Source organism: Globicephala melas, chromosome 2 (assembly GCF_963455315.2).
Source record: "Globicephala melas chromosome 2, mGloMel1.2, whole genome shotgun sequence".
Classification (NCBI taxonomy): domain Eukaryota; kingdom Metazoa; phylum Chordata; class Mammalia; order Artiodactyla; family Delphinidae; genus Globicephala; species Globicephala melas.
In genome coordinates this window covers 111,949,739-111,964,580 of record NC_083315.2, presented here as the reverse complement: position 1 = coordinate 111,964,580, position 14,842 = coordinate 111,949,739, and the positions used below count along the sequence as shown (strand labels likewise).

Sequence of the window (14,842 nt, the reverse complement as noted above, 5' to 3'; positions counted from 1 at the left end):
AATGATTATCCTGATTGCAATTAATAAAATCTCCCAAACAGGTCAACTCATTTAAGTGCTATCTGCAATCATTTGGATTTTAACATGACGGTTATTACTTATTACCGTGAAACCAAGTAGCACAATGAGATATTGATTACTTTTAACCTTTAGATCCAAGGATTCAAGAAAGGTTAGAATAGCGGAACATTCTTCCTTTCTTGGCTGGCAAATGTATAGCCTTCAGGAGAATTCAAATGATTCCCATTGGCCAAGTAGATCCAAGATTAGTTCATTCTCTGGGCTGACAAGAAATGATGATGCTTTTAAAAATAACACCCAGCACGTATCTAGTGAAGTGTTACATTTATATAACCAATGGCCTCAAGATGTGCTTCACATCACAGCAAATCTCAGGCTGTTAACCCTTTACCAAGTTTTGTTTGTGAAAGTATCTTTGTTGGAATGAGATATTAAATATAATAGCTTTAATTGGAATAAACTCATCTCATTACACCAAGTTCTCTGGTAGGTTCCAAAAGGCTGAACACAATCACTGGCCACTGTTGGCCACTAGCACTTCTTTTGGTTTTCTTTTTTCCATGACAACATTTAGAAATAATTTTCACACTTGTGCCACTGAAAAGCAATGAGTTCTAGGTAGAGTCCAGCAAAACTATGGGCAAGGGAAACATAACAGTTATGTGTTAGATTAATTTGCAGAACACTTGGCATTATTATTGCCAAGTTGTCAAATTGCTCCAAGTTGTTCCGGAAGGTTGTTATTAATAGTATGTTTTCTGAGGAAAGTTCTGTCTACTTTTGGAACTGCATTTCTGTTGCCAAGGAAACTCCTTTAAGCACAGTTTTCTAGGAGCACACTGCTGCTTTTGTTTGCCAGTGTCCTATTCATATCATCTAAGTAAGCGTTTTATATGCTCCAGCCTGCAGTCCCAAATGTTGAAGTTTTAGCCCATTTAAGTTGCTTTTTCAAACATAGCTAATGCCTGCTATGATTTTCCTCTCCCTTTATCCCCGCTTCTCTCTCCACTCTCCACCCAAAGCCCCTCTCTCCCCGCCTTCTTCCCACTCTCCCTCCAACATGCCCAAATCTTACTATTCAAGGTTTATTTTTTTAAACAGTTGCATTAGGGAAGATAGTTTTCACAAGTTTTTGATGAATTAACTTCAATTTGAATAATAATTCCATAGGTTGTAGCATTAGTCCTTCAAGTGTTAATTATCTTTTCACTCTAAAATTAATGTAGTCATTTCCTACTGACTCCTCTACCCCATTTACTGAAGTGCTGAGGAAAACATGTCATTGAGTCCTGAGCCAGCCCTGTTGTTGTGATTAAGCGTGGTCACATGGCCCATCTCTGCCAAAAGGAGGGCCCTGAGAAAAGGTGACAAAGACAGTGATTTCCTGTCAGCAAAGAGTAAGACAGGGCTGTCTAGAAGTGATGCAAATGAGGGGAACTTTCCCCACGGCTTGTTTGATCCACTCTAGGCCAGAGCAGGCCAGGCCAGGGAGAGAGGGAGAAGCACAATACAGCAGAGGCTGCCCAGAGAGCCAACGCACCTTCCGGCCAGTGGCTCACCCGCCAGAGACAAAAACTGCTGGCGGGGCTTCCCTTCCTTGCCCCTCTGCATACAGAGCCAGCTATTCCTTGGCATACTATTCTCTTAACATCCTTCTTTTTTTTTTCCTTTTAAAAAAGCAAGGAAAATAGGTATTATAAGCTCCAGCATAAATAGTGTTTCATATATTGTTCAGAAACCACATCCATCTACTTTTTCTTCTAAACATTTTCAGGATAAGTTTTGCCCTTTCTCAAGAAAGAAAAGAAAAGGAAAGAAAGAAAACATATACATATATTCAAGTATTCAGAGCAAACACTGATTAATCAACGCTCAAGTTAATATGACAACTAATCTAAGGACTTTTTGAACTTTAATAAAAATGGAACAACAAAGTCACTTCTAGGTAGCAGTGGAGGTGGCCTAGGTTTTTCCATTCCGATTACTTTAAAAAAGATTAGATAATGTTTTTTGAAATATTATAATGATTTTAAGCATATTCTTCTTATCTTAATAGAGTTTTAATCTAACATACAATTAAGCTCTACAAATAATCTACTGGGAAAGGGGTAAAAAATTATCATTAGGTTCTTGTGCCTGATATATCTGGTACATTTTTACCTTGATGGCTTCAATAACTAGTAATTTGCTTCATTTTGAACAATCAAGGTAGAAAATTTAGGTACTGAAATTCCAATATAAGGCCTAATTAACAGAATTTAATTTTTTGACATGTACTTCTATTCTTGTAAATTTTTTTAATAAGTTCATGGATTTTCTTCTATTTTAATCCTAGCTACTATGACCTGGACTGTGAACCAGCCTACCATTACATTTTTAAGAGCTCAAGTTCAGTCATAAAGGTATCAAGCCACATCTGAAATTATTTAGATCAATGTAGTCCAGAACAAAATGAAAGAGAACTATTGTAGAGGGTTGAATTTATAAAATATAGGAATAGCATGATTAATCTGTTTTCTATGATTGGTTCATAGCTATGGCATCATTTTGGCATCAACAGTTATAAAATAACAAGTCAACTATGTCCCATTTTTCTTCTTTTACACTGTATTTCTTATCTCCCAGAATTTCCTATCTCATTCCATACATGTTTCTTTTAAAAGTCATAATGCTTTTCTTATAATATACACCTAAATTCTCTAAAGTAACATTTTCTCCTTTAAAATTTAGCCCTTTCTTGTACCTGGCTTTTCTTCCTGAAACAATTCTCCTTCCAATGTTTTGGTTTTAAAAATTTGTTTGTATTTGATTTTTTAGCATTTTCTTATTTATTCATTCATCTACCCATGATTTTAATTTACTCCTTTATTCTTTTTTTCTTTGGTTAACTTTGAATTAACTAATTTCAACTGCTTTTCCATCTCTTCAACGTTTATATTTCTTTCTCATTTTACTAATAACCTCTTCTTTTCCAATATATAATAACGATGTCCTTTCATTAATTCCATCTGGTCACACTATCATTGAAAGGAGCTACCTATGGGCGAGAGCTGTGCTCAAAATCTCTAACCATTACCTGGCAATAGAGTCAGAGAAAAAATAACTAACTCATTTGTCAGAAGTATTAAGTTCAGGCAGGGCTTCCCTGGTGGCGCAGTGGTTGAGAGTCCGCCTGCCGATGCAGGGGACGCGGGTTTGTGCCCCGGTCCGGGAAGATCCCACATGCCACGGAGCGGCTGGGCCCGTGAGCCATGGCCGCTGAGCCTGCGCGTCCGGAGCCTGTGCTCCGCAATGGGAGAGGCCACAACAGTGAGAGGCCCGCGTACCACAAAAAAAAAAAAAAAAGTATTAAGTTCAGAAATCTACTTGTAAGAAATATTGTGGTTAGGCATTTCTCTACTATACCATTCTAACCCCTTATATAAAAAAATCCTAAAAGAAAATATCTTCGTTTCTAAGTATCAAAATAAACAATTTCTCCAAAGGAAGTATAATGTTTTTTCTCATGGAAAATGTAAATTTAGCGTTTGACCACATTTCCTTCTTTGCTTTCACTACCAGGAAACCCAGAATAAACTTTCAGGATCATCTTTAGTAATTGTGTAGGACCTTATAGTCTGTGCCTACACATTAACTCTTCTCACAGAAATAGAATCCAGCTTACATATATTTTCCCAGTTCTGATTTGTACTTATATATTAAAAATATTTTTATTGTTCCCCTGTGAATTTTTATAAGTTCTTACAACCTCAAACCAATAACAAAATAAAAATGCAATTAATATGTTTAGTGAGCATTGTATTATATAGAATGAATGGTTCTTTTCCTTTTTCACACAGGATATATTTTTACAGATATGCCAATGGAGAAAGATAGAGGACACTTGCATTTTCCCCATAAAAGCAGAAACCATGAGTAACCAACCCTCTAAATTAAGTATAGCATCTTCAGTGTAAATTCCCTGAAAGTATACAGGTCTTGGTTGAAGTGAGTGTTAATATTGTTATTTTTTTTTTAAGTTGGAAGGGTTATTTTTAACCCCTGAGAAGTAATATAATCTAATATTTTATTGATGAGCAACAGCTAAGCCATTCACTCAAGGAACAAATCTATAAATGTGGTGTTTAAGTGAGCTTCACACTACCTGAAAACAGCTCTTGTTTAATTATAACAATAATCACCAGCCTACAACTTCTGAATTGGGCCCTTGAACTTAACCCTTGCAACCCCACACCAATCCAGGACGGCTAGGGGCTCTGTCACCTGTGCTCTGCAGGTGGCAGAGAACAGCAGTGCCCTGTGGCAAGGAAAGAAGCCCATGACAGGGCACAGCCTCACGGCACTCCAGAACCAGCTGCGCCTGCTGCAGAGGGCAAGGCGGCAGCAACAGCCGCTGCCTGGCCTCCAGCTCTCCCATCATGGAGATGCTTCCAGGCCACTCAGTGTATAAAATATATAGGATGGGGGAGGAGGTGTCTTGCGCTTCCCTGAACCCAAGAATAATGCCACCTTTGATCTGCAGATATGAAAAAATGAAGCTTTTCCTTTGCAAGTGGGTTTTAAATATTTCTCCATTAATAGTTAATGCACATGCAGACAGCTCCCTGTGATTATGAATTCTGGCTTCGTAACGCTAGTCCAAATAGGAGCTGAACTTTCAAAATCATGGTGTTACTTTTGACAAATTAAATTGTCCTACTTAGGAAGGTAGCAGGAATGAAGAGAAAGAAAATGAGAGAGTGGGAGTAAATTCTCCTTGGAGCTTATTCTCAGATTGAGGAAGAAAAAAGACAAGAAAAGACTACATTTGTGTTTTCTAAGCTGATGATACTGCCAATGTTTATTAGAAAATAGCTTCAGAAGGTCCCCATTCTGAGGCTGAGCCAGACCGAAAAGGGGGAAGGAAAGACATTGGCAGTATGTCTCACTGTCTCCAAACAAAGAAGAAAACATATTTAAGGGAGTGGTTACTTTTTAATAAGAATCAGGTTGTTCTAATGGCCCTGCAGTTTAAAACTAATCAGAAAGAAAATGATCTTAAATTTCTAACAATCTGAAAATAACAAGAAATGTTTTAAACAGATAATCCACTTTACAGCCCACTGTAATATTAAGGTTCTAAATTATGTGAGGTTGTATCTATGTATTCTTTGCCTGTTAAACCTAATTCTCTTCTTTAAAAGTTCCTTGAATATTTTGCTGGTTTGGGGTAACCAAGATATCATAATAGGTGCTCCGCTCAGGAGGTCTGCTGAATGAATAGTCTGGGGTCTTTATCAGAAGTTCCATATCTAGGAGTTAAAGTCACATGATTTTCTAGCAGAGACAAGAATAGAAAATAAACAGGTAAAGTCAGGAAAGGTGGTGTCTAACATTGAAAATGCTAAAAAATCTTCACACTCACTGACGACCATCTTACTATCTTTTCTCTAACCTAACATTTCCAAAGGTGATTTTCAGGCATCAACCTAGGACTAAGTAATGCAGAATTGGGGTCTGGGCATGCCTATGCATACCAGGAAATCAGCTGAAAGATGAAACAGAGAGAGCCCCACCCCAGGGAAAGGAGAACAAAAGTTTCAGATTCTACGATAACAGGAATAATGATTCTGTCCTGATCTACAGTTCCTGGAATTTTACCATCACTCAGTTGAAGGTCTCTCTTAAAAGTTTTTCACCCTCATTGTTTACATTAATAGCAGGGATCATGAGCTTCAATCCCATCCTTAATTGTTTTAACTCAACAACTATTAGTTCAATATCAACCATGTAAGGTGCTTTGCTTAATAACAAAGAATACAAGGGCAAAGCATTTTTCTTGCTGTTATACAAGCATTTTAAGAAATGAAGATGATGTAGATACGTTGAGATAGATTGAAAATGCTATGAAATGAGTTGGGTGTCCAACTGAGTTGTCACAATGACTAGAGGAACATGAATAACAAATGTCCTGTAGTGGAAGGAACGGTTGCACAAACTAATAAAAAATTGTTTTGTCCCAAATGTCAATGGTACCCTTGGTGAAAAATGCTGATGAAGCATTGGTAATTTTTAGGGCCAACAAATTTTAAGATTAAAGATGATTAAGGTAGACTCAAATGGTGTTGAAAGCCTAGAAAGGCCGGGGACCAACTGAAAAGCTTTAGTCCTTTAGGGGTCTCTGTGATCAACCGGCTCCAAACCTCCTTCGCCCAAGGCATTAGTTTTGTTGATTCCTAGAAAAGCAGATTAGAACAGAGAAATGGAACACTGAAAATGTTGACCTAACCTAAGAATCCCTGGGGATTCTGGGCAAAGACCTGAGATTAATTTTCTTCCCTCAGTTTTTCTAATTCAGGAGCCACCCCAAGTTCTAAATTACTCCTTCATCAATATCCTCAGGATTGCTTTGGAGGTTTCTAAACGTCTGGAATAATTTGGGAGCTTATATAAAGAGAGACCCTCTACAAACCTATAGCACTGTCCTTGGTTTCTAACATAATCTTTAATTTGTTTACAAGCCTAATGCAAAATCAGTGCTAGTCTAGTGAGCTTAGATATGCTGAGCATCTGAAAGAAGAAACAGAGGACATGAATCACAAATGAAGAGCCCCAGTATAAAAATGTTTGGAGGGCTTCCCTGGTGGCGCAGCGGTTGAGAGTCCGCCTGCCGATGCAGGGGACGCGGGTTCATGCCCCGGTCCAGGAAGAACTCACATGCCGCAGAGTGGCTGGGCCCGTGAGCCATGGCCGCTGGGCCTGTGCTTCCGGAACCTGTGCTCTGCAACGGGAGAGGCCACAAAGGTGGGAGGCCCACGTACCGGAAAAAATAAATAAATAAATAAATGTTTGGAAAAATACTATAATCCAGAAGTACTGACTGGGTGGAATAATGGCCTTCAATATGCCAGAATGGGAATTCTCAGGCAGAGCACTTACAAGGAAACCACAAGTAAAGGAAGAGTGCATTTTTTGTTCAATGTCTTCCTATTAATTGTGATGTAAATTATATGAATGTGATTTTGACAAAGAATAGCACTGTTTCTAAAAAAAATAGTGGTTTATGTGCAAAATACAAAATGCATCAAGAAGAAAAGAAATGTTATTTGGCATCATGGGTGAAATAAAATCTGAGATAATGGCTTATGATTAGATAACTTTTGTATTTTTTTTTCTTTTTTGGCTGAACTTTTAATGCTTAAGTCTTAGGAATGAAACAAATATTTTTGTACCATTAAATTAATATAGATTTATAGGCACTTTTCACACATAATTCTTGATCCCGGCATGAAATGCGAAATCACCTGGCTTTGGTTACATTAGGTTGAAATTGTTACTCTAACAATATGTGAGGCCAGAAGATGGTAGCTTTGTGGGTAATGTGGACAGCTATCCATATAGGAAACAGCTAGTAGTCAACAAACTTGATTAATGTTGGCAGAATTCTTTAGGGAGTAAAATATCACCTTTTGCTGAGTCCCTAGGGAGCTTATATCTTCTCTTAACTAAGATGATCCCCGAGGGACACTAATTAAAGTCTACCAGACCCTTGAAAATAAATCTCTCTCTTTAGAGGAGGGAAAATTTAAAATAATATATTAAGGAAAGGTAACTTAAAATGATAAAAATTGGAGAAGAAAGAAGACAACTTTTATTTGACCTTGAATGTACTTCTTATTCTATAAGAAATTTTAAAAAGCTAGAGGGTAGTTGTTTCTTGTCATTATACTGTTGCTGATTCTGTGGTTAGTTATTAATTTTATTTTTTATGATTCACAATCTGCTCTTTGAAATATGCCATATGCTCAAAGCAATTCAAGGATGACAACTGTCAGAATTACTCCAATAAAAATTGCCTAAATGAGGAAGATTTACTGCAGTCTGATATTTCAGTGGAAAGTCCCTCTACCCTCCCCAACTGCTTTTTCAGACACTGAATCTTACAACCATTTTTTTCAGTCAAAATCTCATGCTTGTTTTGTAAGAACTTCTAAGACTATTTAAATAGAATTGCTAAAACACATTAAGCTAGGGGTGAATTAACAGACATGGAAAACAATATAGATAGTTATTAGATGGATTGCCTACAATCAATATGTTGAGTACAAAGACAGTTTTCTTAAATCACATGCAAATGCATTGACTTAATTTGACAACGTCTGCGCTACGTAACACCAATAAACATTAAATTGGACAAGGTCTGTACCCCGGAAGCAGCAAGCCAAACAGAAGGCAAATTTCTTTTATCTCTGGGAAGATCTGAGGGGTGGATAGACTCCACCTGAGTACTCCAATCAAAACACATTTTGTTAATGTTACCAATCCATTTATCCTTCATTTTGTTTCAGTCTACTTATTAATGCAGTTTCATTTATTGCTATTCATCTTGAAGATAAACCTTTGTCCTTCTATAGAATTACACCAAATAGAATGTGATAAAGGGAACTTTCTTGCAATTATGATGTCCATGCAGCCTGTCAGCACACAAGGGATGGAAATGAGTTTGGGGACAGGGAAGAGAATTCTAATAGACACCATGATACATACAATGAACGCAAAAGATATCCTGAGAGAAAGACTTGTCAGGCTAATCAGATCTTCCACAGCAAGGTAAAGGCAAGAAGGGTAGCTCTGACCTTGTAAAGATGCCGCTGCTGCTCCTCTGACATCATCAGGTCGTGACTGTCCATCACGAGGGACTCCATGTCAATCAGCCAATCCCAGAGCTCCTGATATTCTGAATCAAAGTCCAGAAGCCTGAAGATAAGGCACAGAATGTATTATGCATAAATACAGTGTAGTTGTTCAAATCTCATATTACAATAATATATTCTTGAAAACCTGTGATGTTCCTAGGTGATACCTATAAAAAGAGAAGGAAAAATTCTCTGTGTGGTTAAACAGAGAGCAAAATAGGAACTCAAGCTTGTGACATAGCCATTGCTTAGATTTTGAAAACGTAACCTGTAATTCTGATGCTCATACCTGAGACATATCATGGCTATTTCCATTTGTTCACCCTTTCTGAGCACTTGCAGCATTTGAACAAAATGATTACTACTATGTCCTTGAGAAAGAGCATTGCCATATTTAACAGAATGAGAAATGGAGGGTCAGTGCCTTGTGAAGGTTACACAGTCAAGAACTTGGGGTAAAAACAGCACTCTCAACATTCAAACCCCTTTCTCTATGACTAAATTTTCCACAGATATTGCATCCCAATACCTTCATGATTAAGAATACTAATTCAACTAACTTCTCTAAAATGATCACAATATACTATCCTATCCAAAATATTATTTTCACTGGGAAGTGACTCAATCATTTATCTGTCCCTCTGCTGTCTATCTGCCTATCTCTGCAAACATATATCCTACATATATTGTCATGGATGAGTAGCCAGCATTTCAGCTTAACACTCAGGGATAGGCTTGAGTGACTCTGGTAAGCCAGTGAGAACCAGGGGCAGATCCAGTATGAGACAGGTGTTCCCCACAGACATGTAGGAAACAAAGGTAAGGACAGGAAGTCAAAACAATGAATCTCTGAATAGCCAGCAATCATTAAAATTCAAAGGAGGATCACTGTGGTTTTCAACAAAATAAATCATTAGAATAAGGAGCTTAAAAGGATTAATGTGATTCTCTCTTGAAAGCTTGGTGAATAAGTAAAGCTCAGATTCTTCTAAAACACTGTGATCAGAAAATAAAAGCACAGAATGAAAAACTATGACTGTGTCCTTCTCCCCAAAATCATCCCCCTAAAAGAAATCCTAGAGTCTTGTCAAACTCTAACTGAGCAAAACCCTATCAGTACTAATGAAGCAGCAGCCTCAGGTATGAATCTGAATTTATCAAGTGAGCATTTTATTACCACCTTGTTCCTGTCTCTATACACGAAATGACTGCTTTCCAAGAAAATGAACATCCACTTTTCATAACTTACAATTTAATCTTAATAGATTTGTCAAAAAAAATTAAGGTGTGTCTGGTGATGAAGGAGACTAGATCTAGAATTGTCTAGTTTATTTTAATTACTTTACCATAATTATAAAGCTTCTTGATTAGAACCATAAGTGCCCAGGACAAGGATTATCATTGGCTAACACATAGAATTAATTAATAAATGTTTACTGAATACCAATGATGGGTATAGGTGATGTAGCCAAAAACTTTAGTAAGGCTAAGGTGGTCTAGAGCAGTGCTTTTCAAACTCTAATGTGCATATGGCATAGCTGAGGAGCTTGTTGAAATGCAGATACTGACTCAGTACTTCTAGGGTGGGGCTGAGATTCTGTGTTTCTAATGAGTGTTGGCACCTAACAACGCTGCTGGTCCTGGGTCTCACTTGGAGTAGCAAGGACTTACAGCACATGTGAAATCTGAAATAGTATCCCATTTCAAAATACTACCAAACAAGCCAAAACCACTGCAACAGGGACAAATAAACCATCAGCCTTTCTTTATTCATTCTGTGAGTGACTAATAAGGAATGACTAATAAGCATTTGCTCACACGACGGGCACAGTCATTTAGAAATACCTCCTGAATTATGTTCATTGTTTTTCTCTCCTTGCACCCTCCCACATTTTGACCGTAAAGACAGGGCAAAGGTGGAATGCTATCCCCCAAATTAGGAGAGTATGATCCTAATACTTGCATACAGGAGAGAATATCCAGGGGAATAATAAAAGCAAAGGGTAAAGGAAGGAAAAAGCTCACCCCTTCCATCTCAGTGGATTTGGAAACTAAGAACAAAATAAAGGTAAGAGGAGCAGGTGCTCAAATGTGTGTCCGCCCCTCTCTTGGCCTAAGACCTAAAGGGAAAGCCAAAAGCACCAGGATGTCAGCTCTGTTTCCTGCTAGGAAGTCTGGGAGATTGCCTTAAACAATGTCCTCACAATAACCTGAAGTGGAGATGTTGTAGTCAGAGAGCTGTGGTCAGGACTCCCTTTGCTACCCTGTTCTCTCATGCCCCATGAGGAGACTGTTCTCTCATCCTTCCATGAGGTTTCTTGGAGTTCAGCTGGTGAACTTGACAGAGGTGTTGCCATGGCAACAGAGACACAATGACCACACCCCCCCACCTCTGCAAGGAGAGCCAGGGGGGCTTCTGAAGCCAGACCTCAGGGAGTTGGCTGGGCCAGTGAAGGCTGAGATGAGGCTTAGTCAGCAGGAAATACCTCCTGACCAAGCCAAGAGATAACAACACAGCCACAGCCTTCTGTCGGGAGCAACCTCATAATGTCGGGGGCAAGACCCATTTCACTGAACCCAGCCAGCCTGCACCCAGGGGCCACATTAAGCCAGGGGGCCTCACTGTACCCCAGAATCACAAGGTCATGTAAGCCCGCTATATGCTCAGATGTCATCCTGCACAAAAGGGAGAGGAATAGGAAATCTCAAAAACAGCATTTATCCCAAGAGGTTGTTCCCTAAAGAGAAGGTTAATTTGTTAGGAGAGGCTACAAGCATTTTGTGTAAGAGTCTGAACTCTGATCTTAAAACCAGGTTTTTTTCCCTTGCTGTACCAGGGAAGTATGTATTTAGGAAGTCTCATAAATTAGCAATCAGTAAGAGATAATAAGGAAGCCTGTTTTCTTTTCTATACGTGTATGATTTAAAAAGAAACTTTGATTATGACTAAACAATTCAAGGGCGAGGTATGAGTTTATCTTTGTATCCCTAATGCCCAGGATAGTACCTGGTAAATGATGATGATTGAATGTAGATAATGAAATCAAAAACTTTTAGTAGGACCAGAATGACTTCAGAAAAGCAGTATGTGATAGAGATAATATCTCATCCCCAAATGCCAATACCAACCAGTGCAATATAGACAGACTTCATTCGTTCTGAAGGTGAGATTTTGCCTTCAGTGTACAATCGTACATTTGCTTACTTGAAATGATTATATGCAGTATATTCTCAATTAATGTGAGTTGCCTTCCCATCCCTCTCACATCCTGCTTCTATATTAAAAATTAAAGGAGATTTATGAGTAGATTTTAAATAGATGAAAACTGCATATGGGATGATAAAATGTTCACAATCATGGAATTTTTTTTACTAGCTCTTTAACATGTCTTTATATCCATTGAGCTGTTCCCTCCTATTATTCTCCCTATCAAAGGACTTGGAACAAAAGCCATTTCTTCTAGTTAAATGTACCTCAGGCTCGTTCTCGGATGGTCTACACTGGAGACCAGCGAGTGGTGAATGAACCTAACACAGATACACTTCCTCCAGTCTAGTCTATTTTCATCCTAGCTGAGAATATTTAGGCTTGAGTTTGTTAAATATGGTAAATGCTTTGGTTCTATAGTTTGTTTCATTAAGTGTACAATCGGCGCTAGTGTTTTCTAAACAACAAATTCTCATAAGGTCCTAATACTGAAGCCAAAAACTTTTTTTTTTTTTTTTTTTTTTGCGGTACGCGGGCCTCTCACTGTTGTGGCCTCTCCCGCTGCGGAGCACAGGCTCCGGACGTGCAGGCTCAGCGGCCATGGCTCACGGGCCCAGCCGCTCCGCGGCATGTGGGATCTTCCCGGACCGGGGCACGAACCCGTGTTCCCTGCTTCGGCAGGCAGACTCTCAACCACTGCGCCACCAGGGAAGCCCGACAAAAACATTTTTTAAGCATTTGTGCCTGATTTCAGGTTCCTTGCCATGTGTTAATTCACAGCTTAGAAAAAAACCTGACAGTTTTCCAAAATTAGTGAAATCAAATACATAACTTTGTAGCAAATCAGAAATAAATTACTAGAATTTCTTTGTTGGTTTTTTTGAAACCTTCTGAAATGACTATAATTTAACGTGCTCATTATATTAGGAAAATCCTTGGGTAAAGGAAGTAGCTTACTGTCTTATGTTTATATTACCTGCAAAGGTGTGCTGTATACTAGTGATTTTATAAAAGATGTTTTCCAGGGAAAATGCCAGCTACTATACAGGAAAACAAAATAGATCATAGATGAGTAAATTTATCAGGGGTAGCATAGAACTAGTTAACAGTTCTACATCCCTTTGAAGAATATGCTGATTCAATCAGCTGAATTCAGAACCAGGTACTTTTTTTTTGAAGTCCCTGTGACAAATGCTCTATTTTTAAAAGGGAGAGAGAGGTGACTGAAATTGTGGCAAGTAGTTCAGAATCTTATAAAGCCTACAAGTACAGGAACTACTCTTTTGGAGGGATTTTCCTTATAAAGTTTTCTTTGTAAATGTGCTTGGGTTCATGTCAACTCATTCACTCAAATATATAATCTCCTAGATGTTAAAAGGTCTCAAAGCACACCTTTTCAGTACTCTATGAATATGTTATACTCTCTATGAAAATGTTACGAGGCAGACTTGTATAATACTCTAAGAAGGTGTTATAAATCAAACACATGACCAAAATGCTATTCTTCCGGACATTTTTCCTTTAAGTTGCCACATACCTGAAGGGTTCACAACAAAAGAGTTGGACATTCTATTGTAGGTATGATATAACCAGTTTCGGAGCTTTAAAAGCTTCATCATGGTATGAGGAGAAAGCCTTCTAAATCAAAGTCAGTTTTTGTTAGACAAATACAGAATTATGTGTTTATTTCATGGTCTGAAATTCTAATAGAGACAGAGACAAGACTATGGAAAAATAAATGTGCAATTTTTTCTTTAGAGTTTATTTCTAAATTTGGGCTAACTACTATGGTAATTGCCAAAAGTATTTCCCAATATCTTGTTCACCATTTTCTCTGTCTTTTTAAGGTTAAAAAAAGATTCCAGGGCCTTTCACCATAGAAATAAAATATTAACAAGCCTGTTCAGTATCATTTTTCTGCAGATTGGATAGCAATATATTATTTGTGAGGCCGGCACAGTCTAAGAAATGATCCTTCCTCTAAACCCTGGTGGGAGTTATGTTTGACCAGCTAAGTGTTTGAATACATAAATGCATTCAGCCTTTGGTATTTAAAGTGAGCATCATTAACTCAACATTTCAACTTAAACTTTGCTTAAAAGATAAAGTTTCACCCAAGTGAAATCAATGGGAGGTGTGTGTGAATATATGAGGTTCCAGCTTGGTCCACTAAGGAATTTTGATTAAACCAGACACCAAATGAAGAAATCATCAAAATAGAGCAACTATTGGTTGAAGAACAAATAATACTAAAAAGCCCTGGAAGTTTTTCTACCTAAGGCTGAGTAATACATATTTTGGAGCATTTAAGAATCCATCTTTTGTAAACTGAATGGTTCATTTCACACCAACACATCCAAAGACACAAGATAGGTTTCTGAGATACCAGCTTGTCTATGTTGGACCTTCTGTTAAATGATCCAATTTTCCTAGCGTCTTTAGCATATTGATTCTTTCCCCAAATATTCACTAAGTGTTCACTGTTCACTTTATTTGCTCAAGGAAGTTTGCCTCTGGTTTTCAAAAATGACACTAAAGGTAATGGTAACAAAATCTTGTAAAAAAAATAGTTTAAGAATATTACTGAAGTAAAATACTAATAATAGATTAGAATTTCCCATCATCCTCTATTCCATGTGTCACATAAGCACAGAAGGGAGATACAAGAGTGGCACCTAGCCCAATCATAATATCATTAAAGAATAAAATTTAGCTTTCTAGACATGATATCTGATATGCACAGTTGCATGTAGAATCCCTTTCCACTCTAAACATATTAAAGTGTGGACACTAATTTACAATTTTGAATGAAAATTCATGAGCCACTTCCTCATGAGAAAAGCAGCCTGCCTTTGCCATTAATAAATAAAAAGGAATATGGAGTTCTTTCCAGCAGTAATTTTCTCAATTCTCATATACACCCATGTACATATGAAAA

The 14,842-nt window shown here is 37.8% G+C and overlaps 1 protein-coding gene across 4 annotated transcripts in view; it reads right to left on the bottom strand.

Annotated features, from left to right (window-relative positions):
- Positions 1–14,842, bottom strand: part of AKAP6 (A-kinase anchoring protein 6) — a 493,560-nt gene that overhangs the window by 118,805 nt on the left and 359,913 nt on the right. For all 4 annotated transcript variants that reach the window (XM_060294728.1, XM_060294724.1, XM_060294726.1 and 1 more), the window contains one exon: positions 8,637–8,757. In XM_060294728.1, coding sequence (XP_060150711.1) covers positions 8,637–8,757 — 121 coding nt within the window. The remainder of the gene's footprint in view (positions 1–8,636; positions 8,758–14,842) is intronic.